Source organism: Sus scrofa, chromosome 7 (genome assembly GCF_054392235.1).
Source record: "Sus scrofa isolate SSC_HxYL_T2T_F1_AM1 chromosome 7, Sscrofa_HxYL_maternal_Yorkshire_Landrace_v2.0, whole genome shotgun sequence".
NCBI lineage: Eukaryota > Metazoa > Chordata > Mammalia > Artiodactyla > Suidae > Sus > Sus scrofa.
The window spans coordinates 136756124-136775786 of NC_139389.1; the positions used below are offsets into that span (position 1 = coordinate 136756124).

The 19663-nt window shown below is 57.4% G+C and overlaps 2 gene segments (V, D, J or C); both read right to left on the reverse strand.

The window, feature by feature from the left end:
• Positions 1 to 1298: 1298 nt before the first annotated feature.
• On the reverse strand, positions 1299 to 3050 carry LOC146402118 (immunoglobulin heavy constant gamma 1-like). The segment is given in 2 exon segments: positions 1299 to 2480; positions 2715 to 3050. Coding segments are annotated over 2 exon segments (405 nt in total).
• Positions 3051 to 4225: 1175 nt separating this feature from the next.
• Positions 4226 to 19537, reverse strand: LOC110258347 (immunoglobulin heavy constant gamma 4-like). The segment is given in 5 exon segments: positions 4226 to 4674; positions 4767 to 5093; positions 5221 to 5244; positions 5545 to 5838; positions 19362 to 19537. Coding segments are annotated over 5 exon segments (1017 nt in total).
• Positions 19538 to 19663: the final 126 nt, after the last annotated feature.

Consider the following 19663-nt stretch of genomic DNA (forward strand, 5'->3'; position numbering starts at 1 on the left):
CAGCCAAGTCCCTGCAAGCATGAGAGCCAGCTCCTAGAGAGAAGTCCTGCAGTCTCCGTCTGCGTGGCTGTTTCTCTAACCTCAATACCTGTAACTGGCCTTAGCTATATTTATAGCTCTATCTAGACGTGTACGTATATGCATTTTTAGCTCTATCGTAGGTATGTGCTACAGTGGTACCTCATCTTCTTCCTATTGCTACCTACCTATCTATCTACCTACCTACCTCTCTATCTATCAATCATCTATTTCTTGAGAACTCTGGCTAAAATTGTCCCTGAAAACCTGCACAGCAAGGGTTGTTGCTGCATTTGCACTTGCTGCAGAGTTGGTGTCCAGTGGTGGCAGTTGAGCATGTGCTCAGTTGGCAGCTTTGGCTTGGTGGGGCTGTGCTAACAGCCCCCAGGTGGGTGGGTTTCGACGTCAGGCCGTGTTTCCCTCACTGCCCGACCTGCTGCCGTTTGTCTGGCTTCTCTGTTCTGGGACCAGGCCAGAGGAGCAGGAGCTTCTGGGAATGTGCCATTCTCGGAGCGGAGGGGACAGTGCAGTGGCGGCTCTTGCCGTGGATACCCCGTGGATGCCCTGCGGCTACTGCAGGCCCAAAGGGAGGTGTGGACCCTCTTCCCAAGGAACAGGAGCCAGAGAGAGGTGGGTCCTGAGCTGGGAGGACAGCCATTAACGTGCCCCCAGGATGAGAACAGCACTGAGAAGCCCAAACCAGCTGCCTGAGAGCCCACATGCCGGCTGGGTCCTGGGCACTGTGCCTTCAGGGTCTGCCTGTGTCCCATGGCACTGTTGGCCCCTTGCCTGGTCTGGTCCTCCTCACGCCTTGCCTTGGGCAAGCTCTTGAACCCTAGTTGGCCTGTCCCCCTGCCCTGGACTGCAACAGCCACATTTGAAAGGAGTCTGGGATCTGCAGGGGAGGTTCGACAGGTACCTCCCGTCACACACATTCAGTCCCCTCCTCCTTGGAGCGAGCGGTACCTGCGAGCTCCCTGCAGTGCTGCCTCCCGGGCTGCGGCCTCATGTCACCCCAGGAAGACCTAACTCTCAGCTCTGAGTTGGTGCAGTTTGTCCGGCGACCCCACTGGCTGCGGTGTTTGCGACAGCAGCACAGGCTGATGACACAGCCAACACATGCGAGTTGCTTGTGGCCCCGCCAGGCCCCAGGCTGGCCGCTGTGCCCAGGAGGCTTGGGGGCGGTGGGGGGAAACGCTGGGGGGGGGGAGGTGGGGGGAGGGCGGCCAGGTTGGGATTCGGGGGGGAGGCGGGTGACACAGGCAGAGGTCCCAGTGAGCTGAGGGGTTGTAAAAGTGGTTTATTGCTGTGAAAAATGAGAGCAAGAGTGAGGAGAGTGCCTGGGCTCCAGACACTCACCAAGGAGAAAGAGCGACCACAGCTCGGCGGATGAGCCTTCCCTCCCAGTCCCGAGGCTGCTCCCTGGATGCCGTGAACCCACTTGGGGTTCCCGCAGAGACAGGGCGGGAGAGTCCGTTCTGGGGCGGCCTTGGGGGTCCGGGGCCTGGGGCTCGCTCCTGGGGGTTCTTCACCTCTCACCCAGGCCCCGGGACAGGCAGAAGGATCTCCTGCTGGATGGACGGATGGTCCGATAGACGTGACTCAGGCCGCGGACCTTGGGATGGGCTGGCTGCCCTGTACCCTGGGTGGCCCCTCCACCCCTGCCTGTGTCCAGTGAGGGCCCATCCTGCCTGCGGGGGTCCGAGTCAGCGGGACCCCCTCCAGGAGGCCGGTCTGGCGGCACCTCACGGCCTCCCTGGGCAGGGCCGCTCTGTCCCCACCGGGGCTCCTGCCGTGGCCTCGGGCCCAGGTCCTCCTCCCTCGAGTGCCCTGGGCTGGAGGTGACCTGAGCGCCTGTTGGTGGCCCGTCTGGGAACTTCCCTGCTGGGAGACGCTGGCGTTGGGGGCAGCTGTTCCCACTCCAGGCTGTGACACAGGAGCCTCCTCTCGGGGACCCTGCCTCTGGAGCCCGGTCTGGACGGGGTCCACAGGGAGCCCGGGCCCTGTCCCGTCAGCCGCTGGACGCCGGTCTCCTCGTGGCCGGCTGGACCCGCTCGCTGAGCCGGGCGTTCCTGGTGAGGACACGTGGCCCCGGCGGTGTCCCGTGGCTCTGGCGGGGGCTGGTGGTGGTGGGTGTCCATCAAGTCAGGTCGGGGCCCGAGCTGCTGCCCACTCGGGCTTCCGAGGGGCGGTGGGGGTGCGGGGCGCCTTCTGAGGGGGCCGCGATGCCCAAGGGCAGAGGTGCGGGCGAGGTGGCCGAGAGCCAGAGGTGGGCGAGGTCAGAGGGCGGAGGCAGGCCTGGCGCAGGCGGAGCAGCAGGAGCCGACGGACGCGGTCCTGTCGGGTCTGGGGCGGCCCTGGCCGCCCTGGAGGGCGCCCTAGGCCCCCTGCCCGATCATGTTTCTGTAGTCGGGGACAATGGTCCGCTTCAGCTCCACCACTGACGAGAAGATCCACTTCACCTGCAGGGCGCACGGGGTGAGGGCGGCCCGCGCCGCACGTGGACCGCCCCCCAGGGTCCGCCTGCCAGCCCCGCGGTCCCCGGTCCCCGACAGCCACCGTGTCCCGGAGAGGACCAGAGGCCAGGGCGGGTACAGGGAGGGGCCGTCACAGTGACAGCGTGGCCACAGGGAGGGCCAGGGAGGGGCCGGCAGGGGGCTCCGGGGCACGGGTGACAGCGGGGCTGGCCCGCTCACCTTGAAGAGCGTCACGGTGGCGCTGTAGCACACGCTGAGCAGGAAGAGCGTGATGAAGATGGAGATGGTGGTCCAGAGCCCGTCCAGCTCCCCGTCCTGGGCGTCGGCACAGCTCTCCTCCAGGAGCAGTTCTGCACGGGGAGGAGGGGTGGTCAGTGCTGTGCCAGCCCGCGGGGCCTGGGGTGGCTCCAGGTGGGGGACCCCCCGGCTGAGCTCAGTGCCCGGCCCCGGCCCCGGCCCCCCAGTCCTGCATCCTGGGCTGAGTCTCAGCCTGGCCAGGGATGTCCTGCCCCCTCTCCTCTGGTGGGGGCCCCCGAGCATGGGGACCGTCTGGGAGGGGGTGTCCTGACCGTGCAGGCCAGTGGCTCAGGCCCCGCCCTCTCTCCGAGGGGGCCAGGCCCGGAGGGTGGGCGTTAAGCCGAGCAGGGGCCCGGTGGGCTCTGGCCCAGGGAAGGGCCGAGACGGCCTTGGGGTGTGTGTCCCCGGGCCGCGGGGGCGGCTGTGCTGGGGACAAGCGGGCTGGGGATTTCTGCTTGTTCCGGAGGGGGCGTAGGTGCCAGGGGAGAGCGGGGCCGGGCGTCGGAGCGGGTCCGTGTGGTCTAGTGTGCCAGTGTGGCTGAGCAGCCCGTGGGGCCTCGGGGGATGGGGCCGGGCTGGTGTCCCCGGTGAGGGTGTGTGAGACCCAGCTCCATGCTCTGGTCTGTGAGGGCCCGGGGGTGTACACATGTGTGCGTGGGTAGGTGTGTGTGTGCCCGGGTGTGTGTGCATGTGGATGCAGGCGGTGGGCGGGTGTGCTGGGAGGTGGGGGCGGCGTGCATGCGTGTGCGAGAGCCCGGGTGTGCGAGTGGAGGAAGGCGGTGGGGTGGGGGGGGCTGGGCAGCTCGGTGGGAGGGGCTTGATATCAGTGGGTCTGGGCTCCACTCCTGGGGGTGTCTGGGACTGTCCCTCCCCTGGACACTCTGGGCTGCCTACCTCTGCCCCTGTGGGACACAGGGGTGAGTGTTGCCACGAGTGCCCAGGCCTGGCCCCCTGCGGGGACCAGCAGGGCAGAGCCCCGTGGCCTGAGGCGGGGTGGGGGCCTGATGTCGGGTGTTTGCGGGAGGAGCAGGGCCGTCCCCACCCTGTGGGCACAGGAGACCCAGGAGACAGGCAACCTGGGGACAAGGACGGGCCGCTGCCCCTGAGCTTGGGCTTGGACAGAGGCGGGACGACCTGGGCAGTCATTTCCCCGAGGGGGCCTGGAGGGCTTCACCCGTCCGTCCACACACAGCAGCCGGAGCAGGTGTGCCAGGAGGGCAGCCCGCAGGAGAGGCCGCCTCAGGCAAAGCTCCCTCCTCGGCCTCGGGCAGCCCCCAGGGGGCCTGTTCAGACCCCCACCGACCGGGTCTGGCCCAGGTGGGACCTCTCCCCCCAACGCCACGGGGACGCCTCTAGCCCAGAGCCTGTCCTGTCCCTGGCCCCGCGGGTGGCGCCTGCACTGGGGCTCTGCCTCGGAAAGAACCATGACAGCGTTGCGGGTGCCAGGGTGGTGTTGGGTGCTTTATTTCATGCTGGCCCGGGACGTATGTACACAGCGCTGGGGCTCAGGTGAGCTCTTGGGACCCGAGAGCACGTGGGGTGCAGCAAGTGGCTCAATTACCCTGAGTCTTGGAGATGGACTTCTGGGTGTAGTGGTTGTGCAGAGCCTCGTGCATCACCGCACACTGGAATGTGTCTCCACTCTGCAACCTGGCCTTGTCCACCGAGAACTTGCTGTACAGGAAGTAGGTCCCGTCCACGTCCTGCTGGGGCGGGGTGGTGCGGTAATTGCCCTCTGGCTCCGGCTGTCCGTTGCTCTTCCACTCGACATCGATGTCAGGTGGGTAGAAGCCAGTGACCAGGCAGGTTATGCTGACTTTGCTCCTGGACAGCTCCTCGGCGGATGGGGACAGGGTGTACACCTGCGGCTCCCGGCTCGGCCCTGTGAAGCCAGGCACCTCTGTTAGCATGATGGTCCCCCCAGGTGGCCCCACAGGTCCCTCTCCGCCTGCCCCCCTTGCCCCCCTTGCCCACCTTTGGCCTTGGAGATGATCCTTGTGATGGGGGCTGGGAGGTCTTTGTTGTTGACCTTGCACTCGAACTCCTTTCCCTTCAGCCAGTCCTGGTGCTGGATGGGCAGGACGCTGACCACACGGTAGGTGCTGTTGAACTGCGCCTCCTTTGGCCTCGTCTGGGCCGTGTGCACCTCTACGCCGTCCACATACCAGGAGAACTGGACCTCCGGGTTTTCCTGGCTCACATCTACCACCACGCACGTGACCTCGGGGGTCCGGGAGATCATGAGGGTGTCCTTGGGTTTTGGAGGGAAGATGAAGACCGAGGGCCCGTTCCCTTCACAGGCTGGTGGGGGAGACAGAGTGCGGGTCAGCTCGTGGCCTGGGGTCCTCCTGGGCACCTGTCCCCCCTCGGGCCGAACCTGGGCTCAGGCTACCTCCTTGGGGAGGAGGGCGAAGCCCGAGTTTCTTACCTGGGCATATGGGACATGGTCGTCCTGAGGAGAGAACACACAGAGTCACTGGGGGTAGGGAGGGTCCAGGGTTGGGCTCAGGTCAGGGTCAGGTCTTGGTACATCCCAGAGCAGCTCGTGCTGCTGGGGGCCCAGGGCCGGGGGAGGGGTCCCGCCTGTGCCCACCCTGGCCTCTCCGAAGTGCCGAGTTGACCCCTCCCTGAGCCTGGGCCTGCAGGTGAAGGGGACAGAGGTGAGCGGCCCTGACACCCTGGTGGGGTGGTCTCTCGGCAGGAAGGCTGACCTCAGCCCGTCTACACACCTGCCCCCAGCCCAGGCACTCACCAACACACAGGTCCACCTTGGTGGTGGTGGCCGGGTGGTTGACATTGCACGTGAAGCACTTTCTGGACGAGCTCCTGGCCGGCACGGTCACCGTGCTGCTGAGGGAGTAGAGCCCTGACGGCTGCAGGACGGATGGGAAGGTGTGCACGCCACTGGTCAGGGCGCCCGAGTTCCAGGTCACGGTCACTGGCTCGGGGAAGTAGCTTGAGGCCAGGCAGCCCAAGGCCACGTTAGGGCCAGACGTGTCCCTGCCGCAGGGGGCCAGAGGGTAGACCGATGGGGCCGTCTTGGGGGCTGGAAGAGAGGAGGCTGCGTGACCGCCAGGGCCTTGTTCCTTGTGGGGCGGGCAGCGAATCGGGCCCCGAGAAGAGCGGGGCCGCTGCGCCCAGCACCCACTTGCTTCCAGAAAGTCGGCAGACCAGCCGCCCAGCTCGCTGCCATTGCAGCTGCAGGTTCTGGGCGCAGCTGCCTGGTCAGAGCTGGGTGACCGCCTGGATGAGAGCCCGCCAGGGCCCAGAGCCCCTGTGGGTGCCTGGCCCGACCAGCGGGTGGCCTGTGTTCCTGGCCAGCTTCTGCTGGTCCCCTGAGGCCACCGTCCTGCTTCCCCAGCCTGGCAGGGACACTGCCACCCACTGCCACCCACTGCCCATGCTCTGCTCCTGGCCCCTGGTCCTGGCCTGCTGTTTGCTCTCCAGGCCCCGTTCCTCTGGGTCAGCTCTGCAGTCAAGGCCCGTGCGCGTTGGTCCCTGGCACCAACATGCCCCTTTCCCTGGGCGAGGGCAGGTAGTCTCCTCCGAGGCCCCTCCCCTGCCATCCCTCCGGCCCTGGCCCAGGCTCCAAATCTGGGCCTCTGGGCCCACCGGTCCCTCCTCCACCGGGGCTCCTGGCTTGGCCCTGAGCTCACCCGAGGCAGCTTTCCCCAGAGCCCCGGCCCCTGCAGCCCAGCTCTGGGCCTCCCAGCTGCCTGCTCAGGCCAGAGCCCTCCCTCTGCTCCTGCCCTTCCCGCTGCCAGCCTGCCTGGCAGCACTGCTGCAGACGAGCCCTGCCCCTGGCCTTCCTCTCCCACGGGGCGCCAGCACCCCATGCGCCCCTGCCCGGTTGGGCCGGTCCTCTCCCCCCTGTTCTGTTCAGCCATTGCCTGCTTCCCCAGCTCAGGCCCAGATGAGCCCCTCGACCCCCCGACCATGTGCACTGCCCTGTGCCGCTGTTCTCACTTAGGACTCCAGCTGTCCTGTCCTATGTCCCCTCACTTTGTTCGACCAGGGCTGGGGCCCATGGGCCCGATCCCTGTGGCCCATGGTGTCTGTTTAGGCCTGCCCCTGTCTCCAGAGTCCTGGAGCCCTTCCCCCCAAGGGGTACACTTTCCACCTGGCTAGCCCTGCACCAGCTCATCCCTCCAGCCTGGACTCCCCTGAGCTTAGCCTCTCTGCTGCTGCCCCTGCCCTGTCCTGCATTCCTCCAGCCCCTTCTCACCTGCCCAAGCTCCACCTGCTCCCAGGAGGTGCCAGGGCTGCTCCCTGCAGTTCATGCCCCTGCTTACCTGCCCGAGCTCTACCAGCTTGCGGGGGCCCCCAGGTTTGCCCCTGCATTCCACCCCTGTTCACCTGTACAAGCTTAATCACTTCCCAATAGCTCCAGGTTTAGCCCCCTGCCCTATGAGCCCCTGTTCACCTGCCCAAGCACTACCTGCTCCCAGGAACTCCAGGTTCATCCACTGCCCTCTCAGCTCGTGCTCACCAGCCCAAATCTACCTGCTCGCAGGAGCTCCCATTGGTGTTCCCTGCCCTTCTAGCCCCTCCTCACCTGCACAAGCTCTACCTGATCCAGGATCTCTCAGGACTGCCTCCTGTCCTTGCAGCCCCTGCTCACCTGCACAAGCTCGTCTTGGTTCAAGAAGTTCCAGGTTCAACTGTTTCCTCCCAGCTTCTGCTCACCTGCCCTAACTCTACCTGCTCACAGGAGGTCTCAGGACTACCCCCTGCCCTCCCAGCCCCTGCTCACCTGCACAAGCTCTACCTTGTCCAAGGAGCTGCCAGGACTGCTCCCTGCCCTCCCACCCCCTGCTCAACCACACAAGCTGCCCCTGCTCCCAAGACCTCCAGGGGAAGCCCCTGCCCTCTGAGCCCCTGCTCAGCTCCCCAAGCTCAACCGCCTCCAGGAGCTCGAGGTTCAGCCCCCTGCCCTCCCAGCTTCTGCTCACCTGCCCGAGCTCTACCTGCTCCCAGGAGGTCCCATGACTGTCCCCTGCCCTCCCAGACCCTGCTCACCTGCCCAAGCTCTACCTTGTCTCAGAAGCTCCAGGTGCGGCCCCTGCCCTCCCAGCCCATGCTCACCTGCACAAGCTCGTCCTGGTTCAAGGAGCTCCAGGTTCAACTGGTTCCTCCCAGCTTCTGCTCACCTGCCCTAGCTCTACCTGCTCACAGGAGGTCCCAGGACTGCCCCCTGCACACCCAGCCCAAGTTCACCTGCACAACCTTTACCTGCTCTCAGGAACTCCAGGCTCTTCCCCCTGCTCTCCAACCCCTGCTCACCTGCCCAAGCTCTCCGTGACCCAGGAGCTCCAGGTAACTCCCCTCTGGCCTGCCAGCCCCCTGCTCACTTGCACCAGCTCTATGTGTTCCCAGCAGCTCTAAGGACAGCTCTTCCGCCCTCCCGGTTCCCTGCTCACCTGCAGCCTACCTGCCCCTTTCCCTGGGGCTCCTGGGCCTCAGCATCTCCACCCCCTTCCTGCCCCCGAACCCTCAGCCTTGTCTAGCTCCACTCCTGGCTTCCTTTCTTTCCCAGGGCTGGCCTTTGTTCCCGGAGCCCTGGGTGCCCACCCTCTCTGGGTAGCATCCCCCTGGCAGAGCCTCTGTCCCACCTGGTCCCCTCCCGGAGGGGCTCCTGACCCTTCTGAGCTCACCCTCTTCTCTCCGCGACCACCCTTGGAGCCTGTCTGGTCCCTGGCTCCCTCTAGTTGCTGGCTCAGCTGCACTGGCGCCCAGCTCCCAGCCCCTGGCTCCCGCTCCTGCCCTCAGGCCCCTGGCTCCCGTCAGCCCTCCTGCGGCCTGTGGAGCTTTAGGCTCAGTCCCTGTGCTGCCAGCTCTGGGCACACAGGAGCCCGGCCCGCCCTGCCTGCTCTGCTCCCGGCTCACCTGCTGCCCGTGGCCCTGGCTCCTTCCCCGGGACCCGACAGTTACTGCTTTCATACCTGCCCTGGGGCTCAAGCGGGCTCCGGCAGCCGGGACAGGACCCTGCAACCCCAGGTGACCTCTTTGTCCCCTGCGCTGTGTCCGTCTCTTCCCTGGGTCCTCCGCCCAGACCCACCTGTCCATCCTGGCCTCGTCCTCAGCCCCTGCCCAGCCCTGTGCCTCCAGCAACCTGGCCGAGCAGATCCCTCAGGCCTCTGACCCCAGCCCATCATGTTCCCCAGAGGCCTGGCGGCCCCACCGACCTCCTCTGGCCTCTGGGGCACCACCTCTGTTGGCGTGGGCGTGCCCCTGCCAGGGCTCCCTGTTCTCTGTGCTGGGCGGGCGACATGACCCGCTTGCAGGCTGCGATCCCTGGGCTGGGTCGGCTGCAGCCCTGCTGTGGGGTCTCCCCTCCTCGTCCCCCCGCCGCTGCCCCTGACCCAGTCCTCGTGAACCCCACGCACCGAGTGTGGGGGCCGAGGAGGTGGCTCCCCTGCTGCCCCGGGCTCCGGGCCCCTCCTGCTCTGGCCCCAGGTGCAAGTGGCTCCTTGTGTCTGTGCTCTGTGCCTGCAGCCCTGCTTCCTTGGGTGGGTGTTGGGTCCCTGGAGGCATGACCTCCCTGCCCACAGCCCTGCACACTAAGAATGGGATTGAAACTGGGTGGCCTGGCTGCTTCCTGGAATTCCCTTTCCTTCTGTGTGGTTTCTGTCCCAGAGGGCCTGGGGGAGTCCAGACAGTGCCCTGGCGGCTCATGTGGGTGTGTGGGGTGGGTGAGTGGAGCCTGGGACCCAGGGGAGGGCGTGGGAACCCAGGCCGTTATGGTTCTCTACGTCCCACTGGGCTTATGCTGCCTTGCCCACCACAGCCCAGGTGCCAGGCCCCTCGTGTGAGCCCTTGGCCTCTTGGCCCTGGTGGGCACCCCTTCTGCCCCCATGAGCGTGTGGTCGGGCCCCGCGTATGACATTTCCAACGGCATCTTTCACAGAACTAGAACTGCTGATTCCACCAGCTCCACTTTTCTTTTTCAAGGTTGCTTTGGCTCTTTGGGGGTATATTGTGTTCCACATAAATTTTGAAGTTTTTATTCTAGTTGTGTGCAAAACGCCACTGGCAATTTGATAGGGATGGCATGGTTGGATGTGTAGATTGCATGGTTACTGCGGTCATTTGGACAATGCTGAGTCTTCCAATCCAGGAGCATGGTCTGGCTTTCCATCTGTTTATGTCATCTTTGATTGCTTTCATCAGCGTCTTCTAGTCTTCATAGTATGGGTCTTTTGCCTCTTTAGGTAGGTTTGTTCATAGGTGTTTTATTCTTTTGGATGCATTGATAAGTTTGATTATCCCCCCCCCCCCCGCCCTTTCTGGCCTTTTGTTGCGAGTGTGTAGACATGCGGTAGATTTCTGGGCATTAGTTTGTATCCTGCCACGGTACCTAATGCACTGATGAGCTCTAGCAGTTCCCTGGTGGTATCTTTAGGACTTCCTACGTGCAGCGCCATGTCCTCTGCAAACAGTGAGAGTCTTACGTTTCTCTTCCAAAAGGACGGCGTTAGTTTCTTTTTCTTCTCTGACTGCTGGGGCTAGGACTTCCACTACCATGCTGAGCACACGGCGGCCAACTATGTGGTGAGGGTGGCCACCCTAGTCTTGGTCCTGATCTTAGTGGAAATGAGTTCAGCTTTTCACCTTGGAGTGTATTAACGGCGGGCTCCTCCTATGGACTGTGTTCTGTTGAGGGGCATTCTCTGAGACCCTGATGCCCCCACGCACAAGTCCGAGGAGCCCTCTGAGGCAGAAGACCCTGGGCTTCCCGGGGGCCCCCGAGCCTCGACGACCTTCTCCCCTGTGGGCATTCTGCCAGCCCGCGTGCCGATTTTATACACCTTTGATTTCCTGGGTGGCATCACTTCTCACTTGAAACCCCTAGAGGGGCTTATGTTTCCTGGATTCGCCCTGGACTTGCACGGCAACAAGTGAAATGTCCTAGCAATACAATCACCTCTCTGGAAAGGAGATGGAACTCCAATAAACAACATAACCTTGTATTAAAACATTTAGTGGCTTCTAGGGAACCCCTAAAAAGAGGAAGCACGTTACACATGTAATTGTTCCAGCCGACACTTCCAGCTAATGTCTCAGTTAACAACCAGCATCAGCTGCCAGACATGTGAGAGATCAAGCCCTCAGAGGATTCCACTCCCAGCTTTTGAGCCATTTCAGCTGACACTAAATGGAATAGAGGTAGTAATGTAGGTAACGCAATGGTTCCCTGGAGATTGGAGTAAGATTGCAGAATAAAAGCAGTTGAGTTCAATTTCTCTCCTAAAAACAACAGAATTCACAAGTAATGGCTGAGCAATCTTCAACCAAGTGGACCATAAACCTTCAAAAAGATATCCTACTCCAGAAAACAAAGAGGAGGCCACATCAAGAGGTAGGAGGGGTGATTAGGTGATATAAACAACTCCATACCTCCCATGTGGGAAGCCCCACAGACTGGAAACGAACTGGTTCACAGAGACTCACCTACCAGGAGTGAGACTTCTGAGACCCACATCAAACTCCCATGTGTGGGGCTCTGGCACTGGGAGAAAGCGCCCCTGGAGCATCTGGCATTGAAGGCCATTGGGGCTTGTGCGCAGGAGCTCCACAGGACTGGGTGAAACGGAGACCCCATTCTTAAATGGTGCACACAGACTTTCACTTGCACTGGGTCCCGGGGCAAAGCTAAGTCTCCATAGGAATCTGGGTCAAACCTGACTGCAGTTCTTGTAGGACATCCTGGGAAAACAGGGGTGAATGTGGCTTGTTGTGAGGGAAGTCATTGGAAGCAAAGCTCTCGGGAATCTTCATCAGCGTGCCTTTCTCTGGAGGTGACCCTTTTGGAAAAACCTGGCCCTACCCATCAGTGCTGAGAAACCCCAGGGCAAACAACAATCCAGGTGGGATCACAGCCCTGCCCCTCAGTAAACAGACTGCCTAAAGACCCCTCAGGCATACAGCCACCTCTAATCCCATCCAGAGATAAGGCCCCACCCACCAGAGGGATTAGAATCAGCTCCATCTACCAGGGGGCAGGCATCAGTCCCTCCCATCAGGAAGTCTACAGCAAGTCACCCATACCAACCTCAACCACAAGGGGGGCAGCCACCAGAAGTAAGAGATGCTACAACTCTATTATCTGTAAAAAGGTCACCACACCAAAAACCTATAAAAATGAAAAGACAGAGAACTATAACTCAGATGAGGGAGAAAGAAAACCCCCCAGAAAATCAGCTAAGTGATGAGGATATTCTCAGCTTCCTGGAAAAAGACTTTAGATTGTTGATGCTGAAGATGATGCAAAACATTGGAAATAAACTGGATGCAAAGGTGGATAACTTATAGGAAACACTAAGCAAAGAGATACAAGATATAAAACTTAAACAAGAAGAGATGCAAAGTACAATAACTGAAAAAAAAATTCACTAGAAGCAGCTAACAGCAGAATACAGGAGGCAGAAGAATGAATAAGCGAGGTGGAGGACAGATTAGTAGAAATTATGAATGCGGAACAGAAAAGAGAAAAAAGATGGAAAACAAATGAAGAGAGTCTCAAGAGAACTTTGGGACAACGTTAAATGCACCAACGTCTGTAATATTGGGGTGCCAGAAGGAGAAGAGAGAGAGAAGGGGACAGAAAAAGTATTCCAAGAGGTAATAGCTGACGACTTCCCTAACATGAGAAAGGAACCACCCACTCAAATCCAGGAAGCTCAACGACTACCATACAAAATAAACCCAAGGAGGAATACACCAAAACCCACATTAATCAAACTGACCAAAATTAAACACAAAGAGAAAACGTTGAAAGAAGCTAGGGAAAAGAAACAAATAACATACAAGGGAACCCCGATAAAGTCATTGGCAGATTTTTCAGCAGAAACTCTGCAGACCAGAAGGGAGTGGCATGATATACTTAACATGATGAAAGGAAAAACCCTCCAACCAAGATTACTTTACCTAGCAAGGCTCTCATTCAGATTAGAAGGAGAAATCAAAACCTTCACAGATAAGCAAAAGCTGAGAGAATTCAGCAACACTAAACCGGTCTCACAACAAATACTAAAGGAACTTCTCTAGGCAGAAAAGAAAAGAGAGCAACAGGAAACAAAAATACCACAATAGACAAGGCTTACCAGTAAAGGGATATATATACAGAAAAGATACGAAATCATTCCATGCACAATTATGCCACCAAAATCAGAAATCATGAGAAGAAGTGGGTAGAAATGCAGGACACCAGAGATGAACTTGAAATTAAGAGACCAACAGCTTAAAACAATCTCATATACATATAGACTCTTATATCAAAATTTCAGAATAACAGCATACCAAAAATCTACAATTGATATACAAAAATCAACTCAAATACAACACTAAAGATAGTCATCAAACCAGAAGAGGAGAGAACAAGAAAAGAAGGGAAGAAAAAGAGCAACAAAAACAAATCCAAAGCAATTAATAAAATGGCAATAAGAACATACATATCACTAATTACCTTAAATGTTAATGGACTAAACGTCCCAACCAAAAGACAGACTGGCTGAATGGATACAAAAACAAGATCCATATATATGCTGTCTTCAAGAGACCCACTTCACTTCTAGGGACACATACAAACTGAAAGTGAGAGGACGGAAGAAAATATTTCATGCAAACGGGGATCAAAAGAAAACTGGAGTAGCAATACTCATATCAGACAAAATAGACTTTAAAATGAGGAATATTTTAAGGGACAAAGAAGGTCATTACATAATGATCAAAGGATCAATCCAAGAAGAAGATACAACCATTTTCACCCAACATAGTTTCACCACAATATATAAGGCAACTACTAACAACCTTAAAAGGAGAAATTGACAATAACAATAATAGCGGGGGATTTTAACACCCCACTCACAGCAATGGACAGATCATCAGAACAGAAAATCACTAAGGAAACACAGGCCCTGAATGACGCATTAAGCCAGATGGAGTTAATAGATATTTATAGGACATTCCATCCAAAAGCAACAGAATACACATTCTTCTCAAGTGCACATGGAACATTCTCTAACATTGATCACATCCTGGGCTACAAATCCAACCTCCTTAACTTTAAGAAAATTGAAATCATATCAAGCATCTTTTCCGACCACGACGCTATATGACTGGAAATCAACAAGAAGAAAAAAACTGCAAAAAACACAAACACATGGAGACTAAACAACATGCTACTAAACAACCAATGGATCACTGAAGAAACCAAAGAGGAAATTAAAAAAATACCTGGCAGCAAATGACAACGAAGACACGACACTCCAAAACCTATGGGATGCAGCAAAAGTCGTTCTAAGAGGAAAGTTTATAGCAATACAAGCCCACCTCAAAATAAACAGAGAAAGCTCAAATAAACAAGCTAACTTTACATCTCAAGAGAGAAGAATAGACAAGACCTAAAGTTAGTAGAAGGAAAGAAATCACAAAGATCAGAGCAGAAATCAATGAAATAGAAATGAAGAAAACCACAGAAAAGATCAATGAAATGAGAAGCTGGTTCTTTGAAAAGATCAACAAAATTGATAAACCTCCACCCAGACTTATCCAGAAAAAGAAAGAGAGCACTCAAATCAACAAAATTAGAAATGAAAAAGGGGAAGTAACAACGGACATCACAGAAATATGAAGGATCATGAGACACTACTATATGCAACTACGTGCCAAGAAAATGGAAAACCTAGAAGAAATGGACAAATTCTTAGAGAAGTACAATCTTCCAAGACTAAACCAAGCTGAAATAGAAAAGACGAATGAAGAACTGAACTGAACTGAATTTCAAGAACTGAATTTGAAACTGTGATTAAAAAACTTCCAACAAACAAAAGTCCAGGACCAGATGGCTTCACAGGCGAATCCTATCAAACATTTAGAGAAGAACTAACACCTCTCCTTCTGAAACTATTTCAAAAAATTGCAGAGGAAGGGATACTCCCAAACTCATTCTATGAGGCCACCATCACCCTGATACCAAAACAAAAGCTACCACAAAAAAAAGAAAACTACAGGCCAATTTCACTGATGAACATTGATGCACAAATCCTCAACAAAACACTAGCAAACTGCATCCAACACTACATTACAAGGATTGTACATCATGATCAAGTGGGATTTATCCCAGGGATGCAAGGGTTTTTCAATATCCGCAAATCCATCAGTGTGATACACCACATTAACAAACTGAAGAATAAAAACCATGTGATCCTCTCCATAGACGCGGAAAAAGCCTTTGACAAAATCCAACACCCATTTCTGATAAAAACCCTTCAGAAAGTGGGCATAGAGGGAACCTACCTTAACATAAAAAAGGCCATAGATGACAAACCCACAGCAAACATCATTCTTAATGGTGAAAAGCTGAAAGAATTCCCACTGAGATCAGGAACAAGACAAGGATGCCCACTCTCCCCACTGCTATTCAACATAGTTTTGGAAGTCCCAGGCACAGCAATTAGACAAACAAAAGAAATACAAGGCCTCCATACAGGAAGAGAAGAGAGAAAACTGTCACTGTATGCAGACGACAGGATACTCTCCACAGAAAACCCGAAGGACTCAACCCCAAAACTGCTTGAACTGATTAATAAATTCAGCGAAGTAGCAGGATGTAAGATTAACATTCGGAAGTCAGTCGCGTTTCTGTATGCCAGCAATGAAATATTAGAAAAGGAATACCAAAATACAATACCTTTTAAAATTGCACCTCAGAAAATCAAATACCTCGGAATACACCTGGCCGAGGAGGTGAAGGACTTATATGCCAAGAACTATAAAACTTTAATCAAAGAAATCAAAGAAGATGTAGAGAAATGGAAAGACATTCCATGTTCACGGATTGGAAAAATCAATAGTGTAGAAATGGCCATACTACCCAAAGCAATCTACAGAGTCAATGCAATCCCTATCAAATTACCCAGGACATTTTCCACACAACTAGAACAAACAATCCAAACATTTATATGGAGCCACAAAAGACCCGGAAGCGCCAAGGCAATCCTGAGAAACAAAAACCAAGCAGGAGGCATAACTCTCCCAGACTTCAAGAAATATTACAAAGCCACCGTCATCAAAACAGTGTGGTACTGGTACCAAAACAGACAGACCGACCGAGGGAACAGAATAGAGAACCCGGAAACAAACCCTGACACCTATGGTCAATTAATCTTTGACAAGGGAGGCAAGAACATAAACTGGGAAAAAGAAAGTCTATTCAGCAAGCCTTGCTGGGAAACCTGGACAGCGGCATGCAAAGCAATGAAATTAGAACACACCGTCACCCCATGCACACAAATAAACTCAAAATGGCTGAGAGGCTTAAATACAAGACTAGACACCATCAGAGTCCTGGAAGAGAACAGAGGCAAAACACTCTCTGACATCAACCTCATGAACATTTGCTCAGGTCAGTCTCCCCAAGCAACAGACATAAGAGCAAAAATACACCCATGGGACCTCATCAAACTGAAAAGCTTTTGCACAGCAAAGGAAACCCCAAAGACAACAAAAAGACAGCTTACAGAATGGGAGAACATAGCTTCAAACAATGCAACGGACAAGGGCTTAATCTCCAGAATACATAAGCAACTCACACAACTCAACAGCAAAAAAGCCAATCACCCAATGGAAAAATGGGCAAAAGACCTGAATAGACTGTTCTCCAAGGAAGATATACAGACGGCCAGCAAACACAGGCAAAAATGCTCAACATCGCTGATTATAAGAGAAATGCAAATCAAAACTACCGTGAGATACCACCTCACACCAGTCAGAATGGCCATCATTAAGAAGTCCACACATAACACGTGCCGGAGGGCGTGTGGAGAAAAGGGAACCCTCCTGCACTGTTGGTCGGAAGGTAAGCTGGTACAGCCTCCGTGGAGAACAGTTTGGAGATACCTTAGAAGTCTATACATAGAACTTCCATATGACCCCGCAATCCCACTCTTGGGCACGTATCCGGACAAACCTCTACTTAAAAGAGACACATGCACCCGCATGTTCATTGCAGCACTATTCACAATAGCCAGGACATGGAAACCACCCAAATGTCCATCCACAGAGGATTGGATTCGGAAGATGTGGTGTACATACACAACGGAATACTACTCAGCCATAAAAAAGAAGGACATCATGCCATTTGCAGCAACATGGATGGAACTAGAGACTCTCATCCTGAGTGACATGAGCCAGAAAGACAAAGACAAATACCATATGATCTCACTTATAACTGGAATCTAGTATCCAGCACAAACGAACACCTCCACAGAGAAGAAAATCATGGACTTGGAGAGTAGACTTGTGGCCGCCCGACGGGAGAGGGAGGGAGTGGGAGGGATGGGGAGCTTGGGGTTATCAGACACAACTTAGAAGAGATTTACAGGGAGATCCTGCCGAGTAGCATTGAGAACTATGTCTAGACACTCACGTTGCAACAGAACAAAGGGTGGGAGGAAAACTGTATACATGTAAGAGGAACTTGAGCCCCATGCTGTGTAGCGGGATAAAAACAAAAAACCAAAATCAAAACAAAAACAAAAACAAACCAAAGAAAAGAAAGGAGCGAGGCCCCGGCGAGGCCACGGTGAGTGGGGTGGGGCAGCTGGGCCGAGACGGCGGCCGCGTGGACCCCCCGGGAAGCTCCTTCCGTGAGGGCCCCCTCCCACCCCGAGGGCCTTGCCCGCAGCCCCAGGGTCCCACGGCCTCTCCCCAGAAGGCTTCTCTGCCTCCTCATTCTGCAGGCCTGGGGCCTGGGGTGGCCAGCAGGGAGGGTGGACCGCAGGGGTGGGGGTGGGCACAGGGACTGGGCTGGGCACGGGGGGCACGGGCACTGGGAGCTGGGGGCAGGGAGGGGCGGGCTGAGCCTGGGGAGGGAGGCCTGGCGGGGCTGGGCTGGCTTCGGACTCCGGAGCAGGGTGCACGGGGACCGTGGGCCGGCCTTGGCCTCTGAGCCCTCGCTTTGGCTGTGGGCTCTGAGTGTGGGCTGGACCGTGGGCCCGCGCTCTGTTTCGAGGGTGGTTCAGTGCGAATGGGTGGTCGGCACCCACGTCCAGCGGGGGTCTCTCTGCGGGGGAGCCACGCTCTTCTGGGAGTGGCCCCAAGTTGGGGGGGCGTGGGGGCTGTGATCGGAGGGGCCCCTTAGTGCCCTCGGCTTTGGGGCTGAGCTGGAAATCCTGGACGTCCATGTGCCCGTGGGGGTGTGTGTGTGTGTGTACGACGCAGATGTGGGTGTGCGTGGGCAAGGTGAGATGGCACCGGAGTGTGCAAAGCTAATGCTGGGGGTCTAGGGGTCAGGAGGCCGCGGGGGTCTGGCTTCAGGCTCACTCAGGGGAGCCCGAGGGGCTCAGGGGCTGGCGTCGGGCCCTGGGCTCGGGGTGCGCGGGGCACGTGGAGAGGTGGGGTTGCCGTGGGATGAGGCGTTGCTGGGGGTCAGGGTGGGAGGCCTGGGTCCGGTGGGGGAGTTCTCGAGGGTGCGGGGGCCAGCCCCGCTGTCGCCATGCTGGCGGTCCCGCGGGAGTGGGCCGGCCAGGGGCTGATGGCTGGTGCGGGGACAGACGTGAGGGCCAGGGCCTGGGGCTGAGCAGGCTGCGAGGCCCATGGGTACGTTCAGGTTTGGCTAGACGTTTAGGGTGAGGGAAACGGAGGGTGTGGGGTGAGCCCCAGGACCGTGGCCTGAGCCCCCAGAACCAGGAGGCGGAGGGCGCTCCGTGCCCTGCATGCCTGGCCCCTGCTGTCCACCCCACGTCCATGCTCTGGCCGCACGTCCCGGCCTCCCCGTGTCTGGTTCAGGGACCCCTGGAGCGACGCAGTCCGTTCCCTGCATGCTGCTCTGGCTCCGTCTCCATCCTGTTCCCTGCGGGACGCTGGAGGGGCCCTTGCCGATGCCCTGGGCTCTGGGCCAGGCTGAGCAGGACCACAGCTCCTGGCCTGGGAAGCCATGGTGCTGGCCTCGGCCTGGGGCTCCTCCCCTCGCCCCGAGAGGCTTTCAGCGCCAGCATTCAGCGGCCCAGGTCACGTCCCCAGGTGACCCAGCTCCCGTCAAATGCCTCCCTGGGACAGCTCCGGGCTGGCCCTGTCCCCCTTCCTGGAGCTGTGACTAGGAAGCACGGGCAGCCGGGCCCCCTGCTCTGCCCTGTTGGGAGAGTCCTGTCCCCTCTAGCCCTGGCCCGAGGCCTGTTCCTCTGGGGCGGGATCACCTCTGGGAGGTTGGAGTCCTGGCCGCACCCTGGACGGCTGTTAGCCGGCCGGCGGACACGGCGGCCTGGTCGCAACCACCAGGCCCCCTCCCTGGTCCCTCACCGGAGCCCCGAGCGGCCCCTCGGCTTGTCCTGGGACGGGCTTGGCCCTCTGGGCAACCCAGGCAGAGGTCTCCACCCGAGGTCCCCTTCCCCGCCCCCCGCGTCCTTCTCCCTGACCCGTCTGTCCTGAGCGCTTGAGCCGGGTCCAGCTCTGCTCCCTGGGCCAGCCCTTCTCCCGACCTCTGTCCCCCGATACCCCCTGGCCTGGCCTTCCCAGGCCCTCCCTCCTGTCACACACATTCAGTCCCCTCCTCCTTGGAGCGAGCGGTACCTGCGAGCTCCTTGCAGTGCTGCCTCCCGGGCTGCGGCCTCATGTCACCCCAGGAAGACCTAACTCTCAGCTCTGAGTTGGTGCAGTTGGTTCGGCGACCCCGCCGGCTGCGGTGTTTGCGACAGCAGCACAGGCTGATGACACAGCCAACACATGCGAGTCGCTCGTGGCCCCGCCAGGCCCCAGGCTGGCCACTGTGCCCAGGAGGCTTGGGGGTGTGGGGAGGAATTCATGGGGGGATGCCAGGGGCGGAGGTCGTGGGAGGACGCCAGGCTGGGATTCGCAGGGGAGGCGGGTGACAC